The 26,476-nt window shown below is 42.2% G+C and overlaps 1 protein-coding gene across 7 annotated transcripts in view; it reads left to right on the top strand.

Moving 5' to 3' along the window:
* The window catches only part of SUGCT (succinyl-CoA:glutarate-CoA transferase), a 792,254-nt gene extending 770,195 nt beyond the window's left edge, over nt 1-22,059 (top strand). The window contains exons 15-16 of one of the 7 annotated variants that reach the window (XM_082399856.1): nt 18,237-18,302; nt 21,865-22,059. In XM_082399856.1, coding sequence (XP_082255982.1) covers nt 18,237-18,269 — 33 coding nt within the window. In that variant the 3' untranslated portion in view covers nt 18,270-18,302; nt 21,865-22,059. The other 6 variants (XM_082399855.1, XM_082399852.1, XM_082399853.1 and 3 more) reach the window with 6 other exon arrangements.
* Nucleotides 22,060-26,476: the final 4,417 nt, after the last annotated feature.

Genomic DNA, 26,476 nt, shown 5'->3' with positions numbered 1-26,476 from the left:
ATTCTTTTATATATCCTGTTTTATAGATAGATAATTAAAGAAACAGAAGAATGCTGAAAATCCTGTTTTTACGACTTGATTTTTTTTTTCCAGTTAATATACGACCTTGTCCATAAAAATATTTTTAGCACAGTTTTAATTTTTGTAGAGGTTTTTTGGTTTCCTCCTCAGCATATATTCTCACTTCACCTTTTGTATCCTTATTGATTTGGGGTCGGGGGTGAGGGTGAGGGGGGATTTATTTCCTCTTGTCGAGCCATGAGATTAGGTGGAAAGACCCCACTTGCAGTCCTAGGAGTGAGCCCTAAGTGGTTTATATCTGTCAGTGCTTCCACCTTCAGCCCTGTGATCAGTATAATAATGGGAACGAAACAAGCTGGGCCAATGAGTGATAACGGATCCCAGGACAAGCGGATATCAGAAGGGCCTTTCTTTCTTTGGATGGTGTTTGAAGTGGTGACGTTTGAAGTTCCCTCAGCCACGTTGTGACCGCGGAGGGGGAGCCCTGACCTGATGGAGGAAAGCTTCCTCCTGTGGGCCGATGGGATGGGTGCTGGGCTGTGCCCCTGCGGCTGGTCACTTCCAGATTCAGAGCCCCAGGCAGAGGTTCTGATTGGTTGAGTTCTACCACCTGTCCACTGCCCCCTCTCCTCCCCTCACATACACAGGGGAACCCTCCCTTAGAACCTCCATAGTGGAAGGTGAGCCTTGCTCTCCCCCATGGTTCCGCCAAAATACTAAGAAGATTTGGATGTTGTGTAGCTTGATGGCAAAAGTCCACCCCAGATATGATTTACATTCCCCTATCTCCACTGCAATAATCCGTCAGTTACTGAGGACATCTGTTTTCTTCAGGCACTGGGCTAGATGCTCCATGTGTACAATCTCTAGTCATTACCACAACCCTGTGAAGTAGATATTTTTACAGTTGAAGAAACTGCTTTTCCCTTGTTCTGAAAAGGCTTCCCTGGAAAGAGTGGGCCAGAGAGGCCTTGTATGGAAGAGTTCTGGTCATTGAGGGAGGAGATTTGGCTCTGCAGTGAACCAGACAAAGGCACAGTCACGCTTGCTGGCAGTTTTTTTTTTTTTTTTCCCAAATTTATGTATGTATGTATGTATGTACGGCTGCATTGGGTCTTTGTTGCTGTGCGCAGGCTTTTCTCTAGTTGCAGCGAGCGGGGGCTGCTCTTCATTGTGGTGCGCGGGCTTCTCATTGCGGTGGCTCCTCTTGTTGCGAAGCACGGGCTCTAGGCGCACGGGCTTCAGTAGTTGTGGCTCACGGGCTCTAGAGCACAGGCTCAGTAGTTGTGGCGCACGGGCTTAGTTGCTCCGCGGCATGTGGGATCTTCCCGGATCAGGGCTCGAACCCGTGTCTCCTGCATTGGCAGGCGGGTTCTTAACCACTGCACCACCAGGGAAGCCCCTTACTGGCAGTTTTACCCTAGTGAAGTGCTCTCTGTCTATAAAGAGGGGAAAGAAAACATCTACAAGTTGCAAGAATTCCAGAAGTATATTCCAGAGCAAAAGTGTTGTGAGTTAGACGGACAGACACCAAGATAACAGAGGAGTGAGGGGAGAGAGAGAAAGTGCGGGAGACAGAGGGGACAGGATGAGGAGTCGGGGCTTGGGGATCTTGGTAAAATGCAGGTTCCAATTCCAGAGGTTGCAGAAGAAGCCTGAGTTTCTGCATTTCTAGTCCCCACCTCCTGGTTGATGCTTATCTGCTGGTTTGTGGAGCACTTGGGTAGTCAGGTTCTGGGTCACGAATGAAGCCGGACCTCATCACCCTTATTTTTGCTCCCTAGAAGCCCACCCTGCCACCCACGACATGGCACTCCTGGATGTGTTCAGTATTCTGTGTGCTATGTTTGCTCACTGCATAGAGGACAAAGCTTAAGCATGGCAGGTGAAGGGGATTCCCCATCGCCTCTGCTTATCCTGTGTAGCTTAACTGGAAACTCCTTCGCCAGTGGAGCCGAGCTCCTGAGTCAGAAAGCGTTGGTGGAATCGTGGCCAAGCCCTGGGTGGAGGGTTTCTGGGGAGGAGAGGTGGGAAACGAGAGGCTCTCGGTGTCACCAGTTCTCACCATTGTTGGATGTTCACATCTCACTGTACAGGAAACAGCTTCATCTGCAGTTTCCTTCATGAGTACAGGGAGATCAAATCACTCCCCGGGTAGAAGGTAGGTAAGAAGGTGACTTGTTTCCCACCGGCAAGAATTTTCACCTGTGGCCGAGATCCAATCCCAGGGTTCCGCACATTTAAGATGCAGTTGAAGAACAACAGATTGAGAGTCGGAAGAGCTATATGTCACTCAGGGCTCCCAAATGACCTTCTCATGTCCTTGGACTAGCAACCCAGCTTCCCTGAGACCAGAGTTTTCATCTGTAAAACAGATTTTCAAATAGCACAAGCTTTCTAACAACCCTACTGTGAAGAACAAGTGAGAAAATAGGAGAGAACTTTGACAAATAAAACATTACACAATTATAAAGGATTATTGAGACAAGGGCTCTAAAGCAGCTTAGCTACCCAATTGCCTGACTATAGAATTATGTCCTAGACTCTAAAATCTTACTAGGTGGGACCTAAATATACCCGAGGAAGGGGCAAAGCAGAGAGAAAGGTGTGTAAGCTGCTCAGGAAATCTGTCGTGTACCATCCTTTTTCACATGGTGTGGTCACTCCTGCCCCCAAGGTTGGACTGCTAATCAGGACAGGGACAGCCAAGGCCAGACTCCAAATTGTGTGCAGGGTGCATTTAGCTTAAAGGTAAAGACATCTACCCACTTTAACAAGGCACATTCAAGTAAGAGGATGGAGTCCAGTTTCTTCCATATCATTCATACTAAAAATGAAAATACCACCCCCCAATCCAATGTAAGGAGGGAAAAGAACAAAGAAAGTATTCACGGCCCACTTCTCCCAAACAGTTACACCCACTCTGGAAGCCTGCCAGCTTCCTACCATTATTCTTTTCCAGCTCCTTGACCTGAATTAACAAACGCCATGGCCTTATTTTGAAGAGATTGGTACACAAGCTCTGGATAGGTTTCTTGACATTTTTGGAAGAAGCAGGGAATAGCTCAGGAACTATGTAGCATACAGAGCAGGAGATCTGGGACGTGGCCGGAGGAGAGCACAGAAGGTAGGCACTGGTTGTAAATTCTCCCTGTGTCTCAGTCCACCCGCTCCCACAATCAAAAGATGTTCCCTATGAAACTGAGGATACTGAATGTGAAGGGTACACCAGCTCAGCTCCAAGGCTAGGAAAAGAAATGCTGAGGAAGTCAAAGAATCAGCTCTGTTTGCCCAAAGAATGACTCTTCCCTTTAGCCATTGGAATCAGCCAAAATGTTATCTTCTAGGAGTCTCTTTCTCCAACACCATTAAGCAAATTAACACCCACCCCAAGACATGTACACACATGGCCTCCCCCGTACCTCTTCCTCTATCTCAGCATTTGGCATCCTATGTTTTGTTTTGTTTCTGTTTTCTCTCTTCCATCACTATAATGCAAGTTCCATGAACGTCTGATTTCTTTGTTTATTATTATATCCCCACCACCTAGAATGACCTGAAAATAATAGGTGCCCAATAAATATCTCTGAATGAATGATACCCTGGTATCAATGTCCATGAACATTGCCCTCACCTTATTGTTTTAGATTTTTGTGCTTTTTTCTCACTCTTCTTACCTCCTTCAATATTTTCCTTAGCCTATTCTACCATCATCATCATCATCATCATTACTGTAACCATCACATAAAATGGTTTGCATTTCTATTTGTGGAGAATTTGAAGACCAATGGCTGTCCATGGCAAGAGCCTCCTGGCAATTATTCATCGAGAACAAGAGAGACCAGTAATTGCACTTCAGTTAAACATTTCCCAACCTCCTTCAGGCAGGTTGCTTCCTTTGTGAAACCCACTTCTCAGGGTATGTTTCTCTCCAGGGCATTTGTGAAAAGTGACTAGCTTAGTTAGATAAAAGGAAAGTCATAAAATCACTTTCCTGGTGATGTCATAAATCAAAGGCAAACGGTATGCCGATCTTCTAACTCCCTGAATTGCATAGTGATTTCTAAGTGGCAAGAAACACATTTCTCTAGTGTGAGCAATTTTGTCACAGGCAGGAAAATATCTTTGGAAAATGTCTGACATATAGTAAACACTCCACATTTTTGGAACAAATGTGTGGATGAAATCCCCCGGCATGCTTCCTTTCTCCCTCCTATCTTGGTGGCTTGAATATGGGGATTTGTGGTAGAGTTAACTACATGTCCATACTTTTTTTCTCCAAAGCCCAGCTGTCCCTGTGTAGCCTCTGTCTTCCTGTACATAAAACATTCCCTGTGCATCTGGAGACTCAAAGAAAGGACCCCGCCAGTCTGCATGTGAAATTTGCAGCACTCCGCTTCTGCACCTGTGGGCTGTGTGATCTGGAATATATTTGTGTTTCCCGCTCACACTTGGAGCAGTGAGATTTGACCTTTAGAAAGCAGTGGTTGAAAAAAAAAAAAAAAAGAAAGCAATGGTTGAGAGCCTGTTCTTAGTTCTTTTAAAACCATGTACACATTGCAAGAGCCGGACACCTCTGCCTACTGAAAGCTGAAGGAATGTGCCTTGAAGCCAAGTCTAGACAGAATTCCAAGGCAGGGGAGTCAGTGGGACAGGGAAATCACCACAGGGTCCATGCCAACTTTCTGTCCTGCAACTTTACCATTTTTGTGTTACTGGATTTGAGCCAATATGGGAGGCCTTTGGTGCCAAGAATGACCATAACAAGTAGGCTGGGGTTTCTACTGGAGGTTAATTTAAATGTTCCACCTTCCTTCAGCTCCTCGTTTAGAGTGCATTTCCTTTCCCAAGGCAACCCCAAGATTTTCCAGGCCTCTGGTTTGCTGAGGGAAGGAGAAAGGGGAGGCTAAGCCACGCTCCATCATTTCTTAGTTTATAGCCACCTGTAAGCAATCATCCGACCAATGGGGACTTACAAAAACAATTGAATTAGGAAAATACTAATCCCAACTGTCAATGCGATGAGTCAAGTACAGAATCAAGGTGAAGGACACAGGCACCTAGCTTTCCACCTCACTCTCTGCAGACGCCCCCTCCAGCTTAACCACTCAGGGCTGCACCATCCTGAGCTGCACAGCTGGTACCCCATTAAAAGCTGGCACCCCTAACCCTCATGTGGTTCATAGCCTTTATCTTAGACTGCCCGTCTCCACCCATTTCAAAATCCATGTCCTGAGAGCAACATTCTCCCGGCGCCTGACTTTTTTTATTTAGAGTCTACTCTCTCCCACTCAAGCCACACATCCAATCAGTCCTGAAGTTCTGATGATTTGACTCTGCTCATTCACACCAACCTTCACCACAATGGCACTGGTCCAGTCCTGGTCCCACCATCTCTCACCTGGCCCTTGCTTTGTCCACTTCCTGGGCATCCGTAACTTGCTTCACTAACATTCACTTCTCAAGGATTGCGTAAGGTTGTATGTTCTAGAAGTTCTACTCACATGCATCACTTGGGACCAAATATCCTTTCTCACTCTGCTCATAACTTCCCATGTAATTTTAAAATTATTTGATGATATCTCCTCCTTAAACTCTCAGCTCCTAGACAGTAGGATTGTACCTACAATGCCTGGCCCAATATCTGGAACACAGTAGGTCCTCAAGAGATCTTTGTTGGACAGAAATGATTATCTTCACTTTCCCCCTAAACCAGTATTCTTGGCATTGATCCCTTGACTTGCTTTATTCCCTGCCTTGACAATGGTGCAGACTGCCCTTCCGGTGATGCTGCCCTTGGTGTCTTGGTGAATGACCACTTCAATCCTGACTCCTAGGGGACCTCTCAGTTGTCCCGGGATCCAGCCCTGGGCTCTCAGTAGCCCTTCTGCAGTTCTAAGACACTTTTTCAATGAGGATCTAATTCCCAAAAGACTTTGAAACTAGGACTAGTGAGTTGAGTAGATAATCACTTTAAATTAAAAAGTCATCCCAGAATAAAGACAGAGAAACGTAGGGTTACACGGAAGAGGTCACAGCTGTAGCGCATCCCATTGATACAAAGGGCTGGGGTGTTAGTAGTCCTAGTACTCAGTTGGTACGAAATCAGTGTTTTTGGTTTGTTTTTCTTTCTCCCCCTGTGCCATACAGTAGGTCCTTATTAGTGATCTATTTTACATAGTGTATACATGTCAATCCCAATCTCCCAATTTACCACCCCCCTTTCCCTCTTGGTAACCACAAGTTTGTTTTCCACATCTGTGACTCTTTTTCTGTTTTGGGGCATATATCTGGAGAAAACCATAATTTAAAAAATGTTCTTTGCAGCACTATTTACAGTAGCCAGAACATGGAAGCAACCTAAACATCCATTGACAGATGAATGGATAAAGAAGATGTGGTGTATATATACAATGGAATATTACTCAGCAATAAAAAAGAGCAAAATAGTGCCATTTGCAGCAACACGTACAGACCTAGAGATTGTCATACTGAGTGAAATAAGTCAGAGAAAGAGAGAAAAGACAAGTATCATGTGATATCACTTATGTGTGGAATCTAAAAAAATGGTACAAATGAACTTATTTACAAAACAGAAATCAGTGTTTTTTTCTGAATTCTGGCTGCATATCAGCATAGCTTAGGAGGCTTTTAGAAAAGTTGATGCCCAGGTACAATCCCGAAGACTCTGATTTAATCAGTCTGGGTAGAGCCTGAGTGTTGGGATCTTCTAGAAAGCCCCCTGGTTTTTTGAGCATCCACGAGAGATGGGATGGTCTACAAAGAGCTTCTTCCCATCAGGTTCTCCAGCCAGAGCAAGTCCGGTTCATTGTGGACTTCACAAAAGCTCAGGTGATCTCTCTTTAGCACAGCTTCAAATGATGCTTCAGCTTGAAATTTCACTGAGAGGAATTCATTGAAAAGAAAAGAAAAAGACTACAAAAGGATCACATTTATGTTTTTGTAACAGTTAATTTAATCACTGATGGGCACTGGCACACGTAAATATAAACCCAATGTGAATATGACAATTACGTGCATACCTCCTGAGAATGCGTGGTGACAGGCATTGCTGTGCTGTGACCTGCTGAAGTGACACACGTTTAACTTGGTCTCATATTCATTAAGGTAGGTTGGAGGACATCTTCTAGGGTGAGGGAGCTCCTTGAAAGACACAAGACACTCTCAGATTGCTCACAGCTCACCCTTCCTTCCTTCCTCCTCCCTCACTCTCTCTCCTTCCCTCTCTCTGTTTCTCTTTCTCCTCCCTTCCTTCCTTCCTTCCTTCCTTCCCTTCTTTCTTTCTTCCTTTCTTCTTTCTCTTCTTTCTGTTTTCCTGAAACAAGATGAACATCACTAAGGACATTATAAGTATGTCAACACTGGACACTATAGCTTAAGCTTAAAAACAGTTTTTTGGTTGCTGTTTTTCAGCTATTTCATGCCTGCTGCATTGCAGTTACAAGTTCAAAAATTCTGTGTTTACATTCCTTTTGGTCCTGGAAGAATATCTACCTTGAGAAGGAAGTAGCCTAGCAGAGGTTAAGCGAAGGTGTTTGATACTCACTTCATATTCACCTAGGAGACAGTAGATTACATGACTTAGTGATTGCAAAGCAATTAGAATAGTGTCTTGCATCCAGTGAGCTTTAGATAAGTGTCTGTTAAACAAAAACAAAATAAGTGTAGTGGAAAGCCGCTATTTTTGCTTTTCTGTGTCCATTTGGGTTTCATTTGGCCTTCCCCAATCAGTGAAATTCAAGTGGGACCAGAAATCCTGAAGCCCCTTCCCCAATCTTTTCTGCAGAGAGCAAGGCTTCCAGGAACAGGATTATAGCATGACCTTCATGGGGGCCTTTCCAAAATATTTGCCTTCAGTGACCCCCTTCCTCCACAAAAAATATTAAAAATTACATTTTATGACTGCTTTAGTATAAAGGTGAATATATTACAAGTTGTATTCAGTATTATATATTCATTATTATTATATTATGTTTTTCTTATGATTATAAAGAACGTAAAACATTTTTGAGGGCTCCTAAAAGTATCATGGGCCCTCGGCAATGTGCCTCTTGTCCCCTAGTCTCATACTAAAGGCCTTTATTTGCCAGTTCTTTTCCTCTCCAGGACAAGATGGGAGGGTTTTGTTTTGTTTTGTTTTTGAGGTTTGGGAGAAGGCAGATTTCATAGAGAAATTATAAGTCAAATTCAAAGCAATTCAACAAGTTCTTATTAAGTATCACTATGTTTGTGAGTGCCTGTGTATCTCTCATTACACTTCTCACATTCACACACACACACACACACACACACACACACACACACGCACGTAGACAATCTGGTTGATAGGTCCATAATTTATCCACATCCCAAACGTTTTCCTATGAAGAGCCAGACATTCAATGTAATTCTAGTCCCATGCTATATAATTATAGTTCTTCAACTGTAAGCAACTAAGACTCTGGCTAACTTAGGTTAAGAAAGGAATTTGCTGGAAAGTTACTGGAGAACTCTCAGAATTAAGGAAAAGCCTCATGTCATTTTTCTTAAAGATACTCTGCTCTATTGTGTTTTGAAAACCAGAGTGAGAAATTTGGGCTAAGTTACAGTGTGAAAGGAAGCCATCGGATGGATTTAAAGGAGAGAAGCGACGGAAGTGATCTGATTTATACTTTCAGATAATGTCTGTAGCTGCTGCGTGGCTAGTAGATTGTAAATGTGTGGGATGAGATCAGGGTAAGTTAGGAGACACACTTCGGCCGCCATGTAAGGAATGATTGGGTTTTGCAAGTGGGAAATGTCCATGTAGAGAGCCATGGACAGAAGCAGAGCATGTTTTTAAGGCTGCGAAAGGAAAAGAAGCATCAAAGTCTCCTTCTAGAGGTTCCTAGGCTTTTGACATGACAAACTGGTCAACAGTCATGCTGCTTACTGACAAAAAAGACCAAAAATCAAACGATTAAAAAAAAAAAAAAAACAGGACAAGGACGATGTTTGAGGATGGTATCAAAATTACTGTTGTGGCAGTTTGAGGTACCAGTATATTTCCAATGGAAAGGACAAGTCAGGAGGAGGTATCTGAATCTGGAGTTTCAAGGAAAGGCCAGGGCTGGGAAGATCTTGTTACAACTTTTATGAAAGCGATATTTAAGGTGATGGATCTGGGTGAATTTCCTAAGTTAAAGATACAGACAGAGAGTAGAAGAGGGCTAGGATGGAGCTCTCAGGTGAGCCCATCCACACGTGAAGGTTACTCTGAGAAGGTGGGTGAGTGGGGAATGAAAGCAAGAGAGCAAGCTTGGTGTCCCAGCAACTCAGGGAAGATGCATTAAATCCTGCTGAGAGGTAAAGCCAGGAGAGAGAGGCCGCCAATGGATTTGGTGGCATAGAGGTCATGGGTGACCTTGACCAAGGCAGACTGATGGGTTTGGTGGAAATAGAGGTCTTATTAGGATGAATTGTTTTTTATCCTCATTCTATCTAGAACAATGGGGAGGAGAAAATGGGAGTTAACTGGAAGGGGTGTAGCCTCAAGGCAGGATTCTTTTAAGGTTGCATGTTTGTATGCTGATGGCAGTGATCCAGGAGAAAGGGAAATTGTGAGGATTTAGCAAACACAGGAGCCAAGTCTTTGAAAAGACTAGAGGACATGAGATCCAGGTGTGTGTGACTGGAGCCGTTAGCATTTGATGGGAATGGGGACTTCATCCCTTATCAAAGACAGAGGGCGGAGAACAGGTAGGTCAGCAGATATGGCTGGGGAGAAATGAAAAAGCTCCTAGCTAATCGTTTCCTCAATAATGAGGCAAGTTCATCAGCTGAGTGTGGAAGTGGTCATGATGTAAATGGTATGAGGGTAGAGGGGTGGGAAATAGTTGGGGGAATTTGAAAATGAACGTGGAAAGGAAATACATGTAGGTGGTCCGGCGCTGTTGAGTGTCCATTTGAGATTTATGGACATGAGATGTATGAGGCCAGTCATTATACTGGGGCTTTTGTCCAGCAATGTTTAGTTGCACTGAGGCAGTAGCTGTGGCTGCTATTATTAATAATAGTACTAGCTGGTATATATTGAATGCTTACTATGTGTCAGACACTTTTTTTTTTTTCACACACACACAGTGTATTTTATTTTTACAAGAGATAAATAGACTGACACGAAGCATTGTACATGGATGACCACAACAAAAGCAACAATGATTGCAATTACCAAACCTGAAACCCACTCATACTATGTCATAATACTGACATTCAGTCCAGTAATCCTCCACTGTAACAGCTCCTTTACTTTGCAGTGAAAATTGATTTGTATATTCTTTGCCTCTGAGTCCTTGTGGGATTTTTTTTTTTAATTCAGACAAAGTCACAAAAATTATACTCATCCTCATCAGTTCACTCAGTCCCATGTAATTAAATTTTTTTTTTCATCTTGATCTTTTGTTAGCACTTTTTTGAGTTCATCAGTTTTTCATTAGAGTTCTGAAAATGCTTATTCATTCAGTTCAGCAGTACAGTCAGTTACCAGAAACCTGTACTTGTCAGAGTCTTTTCCATGAATTTCTTGAAGATGAAACCCTTTAATAGGAACATATTTGCAAAAGCATCAGAGTACACCCAGAACTGTCTGTAAATGAGAAAAGACTTAAAAATGACCACAGTTAAAGATTTGATGAAAGTTCATAATAATGCAGTTGACAAGAAAATTAGTTATTTCTGAGATATACATTTTAAAGTAATAACTAGGATTATTACTTATAACATTATACCAGAACATATAAGATTTTTAGAAATTTCATGTAATGTCTGAAACATTTATATTAACATATTTCCATACAAATAACCCAATGAAAGTTTAGTATTAGTTGTTTCGTTTGTTTGTTTTTTTATACTGCAGGTTCTTATTAGGCATCAATTTTATACACATCAGTGTATACATGTCAATCCCAATCGCCCAATTCAGCACACTACCATCCCCACCCCACTGCAGTTTTCCCCACTTGGTGTCCATATGTCCATTCTCTACATCTGTGTCTCAACTTCTGCCCTGCAAACCGGCTCATCTGTACCATTTTTCTAGGTTCCACATACATGCATTAATATACGATATTTGTTTTTCTCTTTCTGACTTACTTCACTCTGTATGACAGTCTCTAGATCCATCCACTTCTCAACAAATGACTCAATTTCGTTCCTTTTTATGGCTGAGTAATATTCCATTGTATATATGTACCACATCTTCTTTATCCATTCGTCTGTTGATGGGCATTTAGGTTGCTTCCATGACCTGGCTATTGTAAATAGTGCTGCAATGAACATTCGGGTGCATGTGTCTTTTTGAATTACGGTTTTCTCTGGGTATATGCTCAGTAGTGGGATTGCTGGGTCATATGGTAATTCTATTTTTAGTTTTTTAAGGAACCTCTATATTGTTCTCCATAGTGGCTGTATCAATTTACATTCCCACCAACAGTGCAAGAGGGTTCCCTTTTCTCCACACCCTCTCCAGCATTTGTTGTTTGTAGATTTTCTGATGATGCCCATTCTAACAGGAGTGAGGTGATACCTCATTGTAGTTTTGATTTGCATTTCTCTAATAATTAGCGATGTTGAGCATCTTTTCATGTGCTTCGTGGCCGTCTGTATGTCTTCTTTGGAGAAATGTCTATTTAGGTCTTCTGCCCATTTTTGGATTGGGGTGTTTGTTTCTTTAATATTGAGCTGAATGAGCTGTTTATATATTTTGGAGATTAATCCTTTGTCCGTTGATTCGTTTGCAAATATTTTCTCCCATTCTGAGGGTTGTCTTTTCGTCTTGTTTATGGTTTCCTTTGCTGTGCAAAAGCTTTGAAGTTTCATTAGGTCCCATTTGTTTATTTTTGTTTTTATTTCCATTACTCTAGGAGGTGGATCAAAAAAGATCTTGCTGTGATTTATGTCAAAGAGTGTTCTTCCTATGTTTTCCTCTAAGAGTTTTATAGTGTCCAGTCTTATATTTAGGTCTCTAATCCATTTTGAGTTTATTTTTGTGTATGGTGTTAGGGAGTGTTCTAATTTCATTCTTTTACATGTAGCTGTCCAGTTTTCCCAGCACCACTTATTGAAGAGACTGTCTTTTCTCCATTGTGTATCTTTGCCTCCTTTGTCATAGATTAGTTGACCATAGGTGCGTGGGTTAATCTCTGGGCTTTCTATCTTGTTCCATTGATCTATGTTTCTGTTTTTGTGCCAGTACCATATTGTCTTGATTACTGTAGCTTTGTAGTATAGTCTGAAGTCAGGGAGTCTGATTCCTCCAGCTCCATTTTTTTCCCTCAAGACTGCTTTGGCTATTCGGGGTCTTTTGTGACTCCATACAAATTTTAAGATGATTTGTTCTAGCTCCGTAAAAAATGCCATTGGTAATTTGATAGGGATTGCATTGAATCTGTATATTGCTTTGGGTAGTATACTCATTTTCACAATGTTGATTCTTCCAATCCAAGAACATGGTATATCTCTCCATCTGTTGGTATCATCTTTAATTTCTTTCATCAGTGTCTTATAGTTTTCTGCATACAGGTCTTTTGTCTCCCTAGGTAGGTTTATTCCTAGGTATTTTATTCTTTTTGTTGCAATGGTAAATGGGAGTGTTTCCATAATTTCTCTTTCAGATTTTTCATCATTAGTGTATAGGAATGCAAGAGATTTCTGTGCATTAATTTTGTATCCTGCAACTTTACCATATTCATTAATTAGCTCTAGCAGTTTTCTGGTGGCAGTTTTAGGATTCTCTATGTATAGTATCATGTCATCTGCAAACAGTGACAGTTTTACTTCTTCTTTTCCAATTTGTATTCCTTTTATTTCTTTTTCTTCTCTGATTGCCGTGGCTAGGACTTCCAGAACTATGTTGAATAATAGTGGTGAGAGTGGACATCCTTGTCTCGTTCCTGATCTTAGAGGAAATGCTTTCAGTTTTTCACCATTGAGAATGATGTTTGCTGTGGGTTTGTCATATATGGCCTTTATTATGTTGAGGTAGGTTCCCTCTATGCCCACTTTCTGGAGAGTTTTTATCAGAAATGGGTGTTGAATTTTGTCAAAAGCTTTTTCTGCATCTATTGAGATGACCATATGGTTTTTATTCTTCAATTTGTTAATATGGTGTATCACATTGATTGATTTGCGTATATTGAAGAATCCTTGCATCCCTGGGATAAATCCCACTTGATCGTGGTGTATGATCCTTTTAATGTGTTGTTGGATTCTGTTTGCTAGTATTTTGTGGAGGATTTTTGCATCTATATTCATCAGTGACATTGGTCTGTAATTTTCTTTTTTTGTAGTGTCTTTGTCTGGTTTTGGTATCAGGGTGATGGTGGCCTCATAGAATGAGTTTGGGAGTGTTCCTTCCTCTGCAATTTTTTGTAAGAGTTTGAGAAGGATAAGTGTTAGCTCTTCTCTGAATGTTTGATAGAATTCACCTGTGAAGCCATCTGGTCCTGGACTTTTGTTTGTTGGAAGATTTTTAATCACAGTTTCAATTTCATTACTTGTGATTGGTCTGTTCATATTTTCTGTTTCTTCCTGGTTCAGTCTTGGAAGGTTATACCTTTCTAAAAATTTGTCCATTTCTTCCAGGTTGTCCATTTTATTGGCATAAAGTTGCTTGTAGTAGTCTCTTAGGATGCTTTGTATTTCTGCGGTGTCTTTTGTAACTTCTCCTTTTTCATTTCTGATTTTATTGATTTGAGTCCTCTCCCTCTTTTTCTTGATGAGTCTGGCTAATGGCTTATCAATTTTGTTTATCTTCTCAAAGAACCAACTTTTAGTTTTATTGATCTTTGCTATTGTTTTCTTTGTTTCTATTTCATTTATTTCTGCTCTGATCTTTATGATTTCTTTCCTTCTATGTGTCAGACACTTTTTAAAACACTTTACAAGTGCTTACTTTATGAGATATGTACTATTACTATATCGCTGTTACTATAGGTACAGAGACGTTAAGTAATTTGTTCAAGGTCACACAGCAAGTAGGAGCTGGAGCCCATTACAGATCCAAGCAATTAGACTCAAAAGACCACATAATTCACACCTCATAATATCATTATTAGGAAAAAGAAGGCAATGTTAATGTAAAGCATCTAGCACAGTCCTCTGCCCATAGGAAATTTTAGGTAATATGAACAGCCGCATTTCAAGAATAATATCATCTACTCCATAGAATTTTTGTAAAGTTTTAAAAAGCTGAACTATGTGAATTCTGAGCCTGGTACCTGGAACGTATAAATGCTGGTGCACATCTGCTCTGTCCACGCCCCACTAACCCAGGTGATAATCTGATCTCCAAATCCTTAGTCATTTAACTGCTGAGACTGTGTTGCCCTGTGAGGCCACTAAGTGGCGCCACCAAAGAACAAGACTGTTTAATTTACCTTCAGATCCTTAAGATACAGGTGGGCCAGTGGAAGTTAGACCTTGACAACCAAAAGAAGAGTTGTCATAAATAAATAAATAGATGGCTAGAGAGAGGGATAGAGTTGCATTTCAATCATGTGCTGGGGCAAGCAAATAAAGAGTATGTGTATCCACAGAGACTGTTATGGGATAGGCAGGCAACAAGGACCGGTGCACATTTCTTGGGCTTGCAAGCTAAATAATGAGACAGCAATCTTGCCTACTCTCTCAAAGCCAAGCTATACTACAAAACTGACAGATCCATGGGTCAGACATTTCAAACGGTGGCTCGGACACATACGTATTTCCTTTGCATACCACCAGCACAGGTAACTGACACACAGAGCTGTAACTCAGGAAGGTCTGTGCTCCTGCTATTTCTCTAGCTGCCACCTCCATCCAAGGTCAAGAAATGAAAATACCTAGTGTTCCAAGGAACGTTGCCTCATCGGGACTCTATTCCGGGCATCCCCCTTTGTGCAGCACCTACATTCCAGTCGTTGTTCTCTGAATGGCGACAGTCAGCCGCAGAAACAGCCCTGCATACTTTTCCTCTTTATTTCTCTCTAAGCAGTGATGTAATGAGATTGAAATCTCTGCCTGTTTACTGTATCATCACCAATAGCTCAATGACTCTATGGTATTCTGGAAAAGGCATAGATACAATTAAAATATGAGTAAAACAAATAGCTAAAACCCCCCCCCCCCGCCCTGCCACATTATCATGGCCTGGGGGTATATATTCCAAGTTCACCCTCCCCCCATCCCTGGCCATCTCCATGCCTTTCTACTGTTTCCTGGATCACCCCACTAGGGCCATATGTATCTGCTTGTAGTCAGTGCAACTGAGCTCCCCAAACACAGATTCCCATGAAAACTGAACAAAAGAGGAGGGAGAGGGAGAGCATGTTAAATGTCTCATTAGGCCTTCTGTCTGATTCTCATTAGATCCGCTGACTGCTTCTCATTAGGCCCATTGCCTCAACTTCTTTCAGGCCCTGAATATGTAGGCCAGTGCTTATTGTCATGGTTGGTCGAGAAGATCCATTTCATTTATTCATAAATTGAATGTGGCCTCTGAAAAGTCCCAGGCAATTTCTTTTGGGCAAATTTAAGACAGCCTTACTGTTGTTAGTTGCTATTTTTTCGAGCATTCCAAAGCAGGGGAGGCAGAAGAAATAATTTAAAAGACCCAGCACGAAAACTTCCAACCCTGCTGCAGAACTGGGGCACGGAGAGGTAATTGTTGCAGCCAAGAGGCCGGCCTGATGTGCAGACATCAGTAACGGGTGACATCGTGGGCAAAGTCACAAATACCACTGGGTTCAGAAAGTAACCGTTGCGGATATAACCAGAGGCCCAGCGGGCAGGGTACGGAAGAGGAGAGCTGTCAGGGCACATCAGTGAGCTACAAGTTCTGTCTTCTCTGCCCTCTGGGAACATTTGTCCAGTGTGTTGAATTAAGAGGCAGATAATAACACAGAAAAGTCACCATGCAGTTGCATATTCTACAAGTTACGTGTGTAGTGCATTGCCCTTGTGAAAAGAAATCACCTCTATCTCAGTGTTCCTCTGAATATAAAACAAGTGCCTGATCCCTTCCACTGGGAAGAAAACTCCCAAGATACAGCAGGTCGGGAATGGAACTTACGGATGACATGATGTGGGTGACATCGGTGGACGTGGCCCTGATGGTCACATAAAATACATGTCTCCAGTGGAAGAAACAGGTATTGATGAGCGTTTGCTCCAAAAGTGGTAAACAAATGCCTACTTTCTCTATTCTCTCTTTGCTCTTGTTTTCTGTCTTGATGTTTGAATTTCTCATTCAGCGAACATGATGTGATCCCAAGATGGTTTTGAGAGTCATCTGGTGCCTCAAGTCAGAGAAGTGATACTCCCAAGGAATTACTTTTTTTTTTTTTTAATTTATTGGAGTATAGTTGATTTATAATGTTGTGTTAGTTTCAGGTGTACAGCAAAGTGAATCAGTTATACATATACATATATCCACTCTTTTTTTTAGATTCTTTCCCCATATTGGTAATTAAAGAGTATTGAGTAGAGTTCCCTGTGCTATACAGTAGATCCTTATTATTTATCTATTTTATATACAGTAGTGTGTTTATGTCAATCCCAATCTCCCAATTTATCCCTCCCCTCCTTACCCCCTGCTAACCATAAATTTGTTTTCTATATCTGTGACTCTATTTCTGTTTTGTAGATAAGTTCATTTGTACCCTTATGTTAGCCAAGGAATTACTTTTTTTTTTTTCCTGGACAGTCAAGTTCAAAGGAAAATCAAATGCTTCCCCGTCAACTGAAATCAAATACTTCCCCCTCAACTGAATGTATGATCTGGGTTTGTTAGAGGCCTTTAGAGGAAAGTCAGACTGCCCAAGAGAGACATTTGTGAAATTACTTGTCACCCTAAGATTGGACACCTTCTCCCTGCCCTGGGCCCCGACGCAGAGGGCAGAGAATAGGTGCCCCCGTATGAAACCTTTTCCTGCTCAGGAAGTGAGGCGGGTATTCCCTAAGGAGGGAGGAGGGGGATGAGTCAGAGAAGAGGCAGCGGGTGTGGTTCCTTCCAGACATGCTGCAGCTGCTTCGTAAGCCGGAAAGACATGGTCACTTCTCCTTTGTGGGTTTTGCCTTTATTTGCAATGTCCCATTTTTGAGATAAAACTGGAATCCTGTTTTTATCCTGTGCTATACGAAGAATTTCTGTCTCGGGACATGGCCATATCAATGAAGTTGCATAGTTTTAAGGTTAGTTATTGCCTTTGTATCAGGGTATGTGGTCAGTCGTAGAAGGACCTACATCGAGTTTAAAGAATAGAACTTTCTGGTATGAAAGGGCATGGTCATGCCAAAGATGCTTCTTTGAAAGTTTTTATTTCCTTTTTTTTTTTTTTTCCTCCACCTTCAACATTGACTTCTAAGTGTGTTTCAGCATCCTTGGTGAGCCGCCCTCATGCTGCTAAGCACTCTCACTTTGGAGGACTCGACCTCTGAGCATTTCAGGAAATCTGTATCCCAGACTGTGCTCATTCACAAACCTTCACCAACAAAAACTGTTTTTCTCCCAATTGGCTCAGGGAGTTCACTGTTTCATGAAGGCCTTCTAAGATGGCAGGTCTCTGTGCTTTAATATCTGAAAGAGAGATTCTTATTGGTACCTGTGGGCCATGATTTTGGGGATGACATAAAAATTTTGGCTCCAAAGCTCTTTAGCAAAAAGCCCAGTTCAGAGACAGGCTAGAACAATGGGCTGAAAATGATCTTGGCCTTTCAAGTGCTTTATCCTGTCCAAAGTTCCAGTGTGAGAACCTGATCTCCCAGAAAGTATTTCTTTTATTTGCCAACCACAGAGAATCACTGACAAAACTAATTAAAGAATTTGAACCTCATTCTGTCTTTTGTTAGCTGACCCTCAACCAGGGGCTGGACTTGAAACAAAGACGGTCTGAGCCAACAAGATATAGAATGTGAGGCTCTCAACCAGGGTAAAGAGGGCTGCGTGCGCTCATTCGCTTAGAAAGAGCTACTTGAGCACAAAATACCTGGCCTTTTTTTTTTCCCCCCCTTTTTTACAATGGAAAACGCGTTGGGTTGCCATCAGAAATAATGAAGTTTGAAGTTCCTGAAAGTTATTCATTTATTGGACTCGACTTTCCACCCTTTTCTTGAATTCCAGGAGCCAGGTCAAGACACTGAGCTCTCATGGAAAATTAAGCAGTTTTGCAAAGGTGCTTAAAGAAATATGCTTGTTTCAGGTTTCAGACTCTCAAGGGGATGATGGTCGTTGACTCCAGGCTTAAGACAACGATAAAGACTTCCAGGTAGGAATGGACTTAGGTAGAACCTGACCAGTCTACCTGAAAAGCCTCCTGCCCCAAAATACCTGGTCTTATCCTGGATATTCACCCTTCTTGCTTTTTTTTTTTTTTTTCCCCCTACATTTTAAGATTGCACAGTTTGGCAGTCATAGTAATGATCACATGGAATGGCATTTATTGACTGAATATCTTGGCTGATTCAAGAATGACTATTCTAAGATTGTGGAATGATTTCTGAAAGTTACGTAATCATCCACTGAAGTGAAGGGATCCATTATAACATGCATCTTCATTAGTTTGTTAGACAACTGACATAAACTCAAAGAAGAGGGGCCTCAGGGAGGCTCCTGGAAAAAAAATATTATTTTATTGATCTGGAAAAATATTAGAATTAGAGATTCATATTTTATTTTTAAAATTAAAGAATAGAAACACAAATACGATTTCATTTTCAAACATTTTTTTTTTTCCGTTTTAACTTTGGTAACAATAAAACAAAGATTTTCGCACAGAGTCATCAGATAGAAATAAAGGGTGGGTCTCGTGTCTCAAGTTGTCCGCTAACCCGACTTACTGTTAACCTACCGATCAGTCTGCATGGTCTGGTTTGATCAGTGGAGACTGTCCTCATTGAAAAGACTTTTCTAAAAGCATTTTACATCAAGTCAAAGCCTCCTTAATCCAGAATAAAGCTAAGTATATACAAGAGTGACTAAATGTAAACAAAAGGTCAACTCAAGCATGAGCTCAGAATGGGGGCTCATGCGCTTCTCTCTGAGTCTGGCTGTAGCATCATTTCTGCTTTGTGCATGCCTTAGGATATCACCCAGGAGACCGGATGCAGTGCTGTGGCTTGTCTTCTAAGCCCCTCACTCTGGAGACCTAGCCTTCAATGCCAGATAGATTCTCTTGCAAATGACCAAATACTTGACTTTGAACTTTTAAGGAAAGATTTAATATGGGGTGATCAATGAGTGAAAGTGCATTATGCAATCCCAGAAGTATGCAAAAAGTCAGGAAAAGAAAAGGGAAATTAACATTCTTGGATTATTTGACCATGAGAGCATGAAAATTGCTTTCAATAAAGCCTCCTATGACAATGGGGTCTTGAAGGAATTGCAACTGAGATCCAAAGAAAAATGAAATAGCCGTATGTATTTTTTTTTTAAATCTCTGTGTTCAGTTGTGCTATGTAGAAGCCACTATTTTCTCCTCCCTTAACAAAATCTTGGGTGTATTCCATAACTTCCTGGTCACATTTGGTAATTAAAACTTAGTGTGGCTTAATTTAAACCCTTAATTGCATATCCAATTTACAGCTAGAGCTGCGACTCTGTTTAGAAAGAGGATGGGGGGCAAGATCTGGCTCTGGATCAATGCTGTCCTCTTCTTCCTCTAGACCTAGATACTTGGGAGCCTGAAGCAGGGCTAGGGAACTCAAGAATCCTTCCTTAAATGTCCACTCACTCTCGGGAGGGAGGCACCTCTGGACATTGTTCTGATTCTTCCTGGTTCCACCTACTACTAGTGGTTTCCCCACAGGTGGAGTATGTGGGTTTTTAAGCTTCCCCCCACCCTCCCCAATTCAGCCATGTCTGCCATTAGCCCTCCATCCCGGGTCTTGACTTGGTGGCTATTGAAGGAATCCCATGGCTCCTGTACCCAGCACCTCCACTAATATCTGGGCTCCCTCAGGTGGAGCCAATGAAAGGCGGGGGTCCTCTTTCACATCATCCAAGAATGGAAGAAAACTAGGTGGGCTGGGGATCATCCTGCCCTTCCCAGGTATTTCCACCACAGTTCCTCCAAGTTCTGATACTCATGCCTTCAGAAATTTCTAGGCTGGAAGAAGGTCAGGGACTTCCCTGGCAGTCCAGTGGTTAGGACTTCACCTTCCAATGTAGTGGGGCATTGCTGGTTGAATCCCTGGTCAGGGAGCTGGGATCCCACATGCCTGGCAGCCAAGAAGCCAAAACATAAAGCAGAAACAATATTGTAACAAATTCAATAAACACTTAAAAAAAAATGGGCCACATCAAAAAAAATCTTTAAAAATATTTTAAAAAGAGGGTCACAGACTGCATATTCCTACATGCTTTGCCACCCCTCAGGGCTACACATCAAGCTCCCCCAAGAGCTCTGGCAGCCACTCTTCAATGGAAACATCCTGAGGGAGGGTCTGAGAGCTTTGGAGGTTCAGAAGGCCTCCAATTAAAGAATGAAATGCCAATTCCCCTTTATTGCAAGTACCCCAGTCATTATAAGTGACTCTTCTGGAGCCCCCCCCCCCCCACTTGGTTTCGGAAGTGGAGACATACTCTTCCCGGTCCCCTGGTTAGGGTGAGAACAGACTGGTACCAGTGCACTGTAATTCCCACATCGCCCTTACTAAGCCGTCTTCTCTAGACTGGGGAGGGCCCGGTAGGATGGTGCTTGGTGGCAGTGGGACCATCCTACTGCCTCTCAGACACCCTAAAGTGTAGTTTCTGGTCCTAATGCATGACGGTTTCTTTATGGGTCCTGTTAGAATATGAAGGTACCTCTGATTCCAATGGTATTAAATATCTTGTTATACTAGCAAAATTGGACATGACTTAAAAGTGACTTGTTTGGGGGGGAAATGTGGTTCCAAAAAATGCAAGTTCTAAGGTAAGTGATGGACAATTGAATGAAAGATTACATTTCACACACCCTGTTTAAACCAGTTTTTTTTAATATTCGGGGCTCAAAGGATAAGCTTTTTCTTCACGAAAATTAGAGAAAGGAGCCTGAATTGAGCTCACCTTCCCAAATCGCAGGCATAGAGCCACAGGACGGATAAAGGTAGAGTCACGAGCATATGTTGTATCACATGCCCCCTGAATTCAGCTTCCAACTTACAGCTTAAAGATCTTTGGGTCACCCATGCATCCGTCTTTCCTTCCATCCTTACACCCATCCATTCATCCATCTCCGTGTCCTGATTGTTATCAATTACATTGTTATAACACAGTGTTTAATTATGCGGTCCAAAGGTCAATTGCACTAGAATCATCTGGAGTATTAACAAGTACCCCAGATAAATCTGATTAAAGTTTGGAAAACTAATGAGAAATTAAAGTTTGTGAAACTCTGGGCTACACTGAAAACTATAGTATGGCCCTTTCTCACCAATGAAATCAGTGGTCAGTCTCCTCAGTGACATTTTCCCAGGCATGAATGGCCTCGTGAAGAACCTTCCCTTGAGACCTGGTCCAACATGTTTTATTCACATGCAAACTGGAATGTGCACATCTAAATAAAGTGAGTCTACAAGTGTTTGCTCAGTATATGAAAGGTTTTTGTAAAGTGCATTCAGAGAGTTCAGATCAAAAGTAAACTGACTTACTACCCCTAACCCTGCCCGATAGACTTATACCACCCAATAGCAAGTACTCTTCACCGTCTGAAATTATTGTTTATTATTTATTTGTTTTTGGCTCATTCTCCACCTTTGCAAATCTGAATGTAAACTCTTCGATATTAAGAACGTTGCCTGGGGGCTTCCTTGGTGGCGCAGTGGTTGCGAATCTGCCTGCCAATGCAGGGGACGTGGGTTCGAGCCCTGGTCTGGGAAGATCCCACATGCCGCGAAGCAACTAGGCCCGTGAGCCACAATTACTGAGCCTGCGCGTCTGGAGCCCGTGCCCCGCAACAAGGAGGGGCCGCGATAGTGAAAGGCCCGCGCACCGCGATGAAGAATGGCCCCCGCTTGCCGCAACTAGAGAAAGCCCTCGCACAGAAACGAAGACCCAACACAGCCATAAATAAATAAATACATAAATAAAAATAAATAAAATAAAAAAAAAAAGAATGTTGCCTGCTTGTTCACTGTGATCCCAGCACCTGGATTAGTACCCAGCACGTAAGAAGCATGCAGTTAGCTTCTGTTAAGAACTCAGTGAGCCACATAAATATATGAGTAGAACACAAATTTTGCCAAAACAATCAGAAGGCACTGAAATGGACTAGGGATCACAGAAGGTTGAAGAGTTGTTGGGGTTGATTTTGGAAATATTCCTAGAGGCATCAATCTTGAGCTGAAATCTAAAAACCCTTCTGAAAGGTGTAGAGAATGGAAAGTAGAAACTTGCTGCTCCTCTGTAGACTAATTCAGGCAGAGGCCTTGAGGCAGAAATTGAGAAATGGGTTTTGAAAAATCAGAAGCCCAGCTTTGCTGGAGCAGAGAGACCCTGGAGAGAAGGAACACATGAGATGGGGCACCGAGGTGGAGCAAGTGGAGGCAAGTTGGAATCAAGGGTCAGAAGTTTCTATTTGGTCCAGATGGTAATACGAAGCCACTGGAGGGCCATGTTTACACATTTTCAAAATCCAATTAGGATACCACATGTTTTTATGGTCTAATCCCCCATTTTGGACCCATTAAATAAATTAGTTGAAAGAGAAAAACAAAGGGAAAAATAAAACGATGTGTCATTCAATAGCATTAGGAAATCATGGGATAAATGTGTGAAGTTGGACTGTTTGACCTGGAATCAAATTAATCCAAATGTGGTCTTGATGACCGAGTCTCCAGCTGAACAAAGGCCCACACCAATGTTTGAAAATATGAACGGCTAAGAAGGGGAAAAAAAAAAAAAAGATGGTGGTTTGGGTGAGGAAAATAGGCATCTCTCTCCCTTTGAATGGTTTAGACATCCCCCTAATGAGGGCGGAAGGCTAGGCCAGCTGATTTTGCGTGCTCGATTCCAAGCTCTAGAGTCTAACTAACTCTTCTGTAAGAACACTGCTTGAGACACAGGAGGAAGCAGCTGTGTGAGTGGAATTCCCTCTGGAGAGGAAGGAAGGCCAGCCATCCAGATGGGATCAGACAGAGGATGGGAGAGAAAGCAGCTCTGGGAAGAGGGCAAGACTAGGACTGCGGCAGCTACTGCCCGTCCTTTCCTCAGCCTTTGCCACAAATCAGAACCTACAGAAAATGGTGTGTAGTGGCCCAACGAACGGGAAGACAGAGGAAAATGCTGTTTTCTTGAGACAGTCACCATCCTCATCCTCCTGTGCTAGGACGATTTCATTGCTTAGAACCCCATGACTCAAAGTGTGGTTCCCCAACAGGGGCATCCATAACCCCCAGGGGCTTCTGAGAAATACAGCGACTTTGACCTCACCCTAGACTTACTAAGGAAGACTCTGCACTTTCACAGTCTTTCCCAAATGATTCATAAGCATGTTAAAGTTTGAGAAGCGCTGTGTCAGAAGATTTGGAGCAAAGTAGATAAAATCAGAGGTGAGAAAATTAGAGGTGAGAGAATGACTGTAATCCCCTGGGACAGGAAGCAGTGTTAAGTAGTCCCACCCCCCTGCCAATGGAACTTGGACAGTTTACAAGAATCGCTGCAGACCCACCCACTTATATCCAACCATGGAGACTCAGACTCACAGATGTACACTTGTGCACACAAATAGGAGTCCCTGGGAATGCATCGGTGGGAGAATTTCTGCTGTGTCCAACCTCAGATCAGCTTGTTTGTTTTCTTTACAATGTGACTTCGGAGCTACTGTCTTTTCCCTGAATTACACCCAGCTCCTTTCATCAATTATGTTTCATGTTCTTTCCCTGTTTTACTTCATACTCCACTCTTGAATCTTTCTTGAGTGCAGCCCCAGGTCAACCAATAACTGGCGAAGCCAAATCACGACAGTTAGAACCGCAGTTATTTGCCATTCAGCTGGAAAAATAATGATTCCCCAGCTTCTCAAGTGTGGAAATTTCTCGGAACCAGCCTCTTTCCAGGGCCTAGGGACCCTCCCGCATTAGTTCCAGTGAACTTTCCATCACTCGTAAGTATTTTCTTATACTCCTCAGGAGGGCCCAGACTTGATTAGCTTACACTCCACTGTGCCTCTTCCCATCACCTCGAAAGCTCCTTATTGCTTTTCTGTGTAGTTTTTAAGTCTCCGTTAAGGGCACGGCACTAACCTGACTTAGGGCAACGGTTCACGTCTGACGAATCTGGGTTCAACCTGGCTCCAGGTGTCTGTGGCCCTGGTGAAGTTCCTCAGTCTTTAGGAGCTGCAGATTCTTTACCTGTAGAATGGGAATAATAATACCAGCCGCATAGAAATTTGTCGTCATTATCAAAGAGGCAATGTTACCTAAAGTTGTCAGCATGGCACCTGCCCATGGCAAGTGCTCAAAAAATGATAAGTGATAGCTAGCTGGGGCCTTTGATGGTAAATTAGATAATCCTGACTTATAAGAAGCATTAGTCTATCCAAATGCCTCATTTATACTGTGATTACTTCACTTCTCTCTGGACAGGGCTACCCTAAGATTCATGTAGGTTTTAGATGAGAAGATTGTCCATTCAATTACACTACTCTTACATCCAGAGAAACTGAAAGAAAAATCCAGTAAAAGAATGCCAAGTCAGGAAATGTATCATGATGAAGCTGTGGGTGTACTTTTTGACTCTCAGGATCTACGATGAAAATTCTAAATAAAAGGCAAAAGAGCTCGACCTTGTTTAAGTATTTCCACATTCAGAACTCTTGTAAATATCTGTATAAGCGGATTACACGGCTGTCAGCACACTAAGGCCATCTGCAAGCCACCATTGATAATCCAAGTAAAGAATGTCTGATACAATCTTATACTGTGATTTTGTTTTTTTTTAACTAAAAAGTCACTTCTGTGATTGCAGAAAGTTTTGTCCCGTGCAATTGACTGTGCTGTTTCATAACAATGATAAACACAAATGGCATTTCACTACAAACTGTGGAAATACTACATGATTTCTGCTCCTTTGGCTGACCAGTCATTTATCACAGGTCATTTACATAGGGCTGGATGGCTTGGTAAACTAATCACTCAACTCCTTCATGTGGTACTGCGTTCTTCTTAGTACATCATGTGAAATTAGTTTGATGATTTCAGTTCCTTCTCCTGGGAGCCACAGCCCAGTTCATAGACAAACCAAAAACAATTTGGCTGAACCCACGAGCCTGAGTCCACATCAGGGGACAAGAGTGTCTTTTTTTTTTTTTTCTTAAGTGTACATTTAAAAAAATATATTTATTTATTTATTTATTTATTTGGCTGCGTCAGGTCACCGTCGCGGCGCACGGGCTCTCCAGTTGTGGCGTGCCGGCCTTAGAGTGCACGGGCTTAGTTGCCCCATGGCATGTGGGATCTTAGCTCTCTGACCAGGGATCCAACCTGCGTTCCCTGCATTGGAAGGTGGATTCTTAACCACTGGACCACCAGGGAATTCCCGACAATAGTGTCTTGATGTTGGATTCACGGACAGCCAGTGAGTCAGTTCTGACTTCTGAGAAGGAAGCTTTGGCTGAGGACAGAGATAAAAATACAGTAATAGAAAAAAAAAAAGTGATGTCTGTGTGTGCATGTGTGCATAGGTGTACATATGCATGTATTTTTGTTTTTTAGAACTTTGCAACAGGTTTTCATTTTTGCTTTCTATCTATTACAGTGTCTGAAACCTAAAGAAATACATTTTCTTTTCAAATTTGGATGTGTGTGTAAATATCATTTGTCTGGACTCAGCACACTCAATGCCATGGTTTCTCGGTCTCTATCGGCTCTGAAATCATCAAGCTTTGTCTGTCTGTGCACGTGTGTACACGTGTGTGTGCGTGTGCATGTGCGTGTGTGTGTTTGTGGCTCTAGTTATGAGCTAATGGAGGAAGGCAAATATTCTGACAGAATTTCAAGGGGCTACCTAATAAAATGTTGATCATGACATAGGTTATTTGCTTTGAAAAAAAGAGAAACATTTCTTTAAATTTTTTTTCCCACTGGTTTGTTTATCCTCCTAATCTCTCACAACAACATTCCTGGTCTCACACGCTCTTCCAAAACTTTGCAAGGCTTCAACAAAAGGTGAGGTCTAAATCCCGTCTTTGAAAGTGTGCCTTTTTGTAACTTCCCCGGTGAATAAAATACCATGGATGCGAGGCTACATGACTTCTGAGGCTGCAGCATAAGGAGCTTGTAGCGTCTCTCTCTCTCTCTCTCTCTTTCAGCCTCTCTCCCACATGTCTTGAGAACCCTGAGCTGATATGTAAGGAGTACACCCCTCCCTGAAAAAGGGAACCCTCCTACACTGTGGGTGGGAATGTAAATTGGTGCAGCCAATATGGAGAACAGTATGGAGGTTCCTCAAAAAACTAAAAAT

The sequence above is a fragment of the Balaenoptera borealis genome (genome assembly GCF_965194805.1).
Source record: "Balaenoptera borealis genome assembly, chromosome: 7".
NCBI lineage: Eukaryota > Metazoa > Chordata > Mammalia > Artiodactyla > Balaenopteridae > Balaenoptera > Balaenoptera borealis.
Note: the sequence above shows the minus strand (reverse complement) of the source record. Positions and strands in the feature narration are given on the sequence as shown.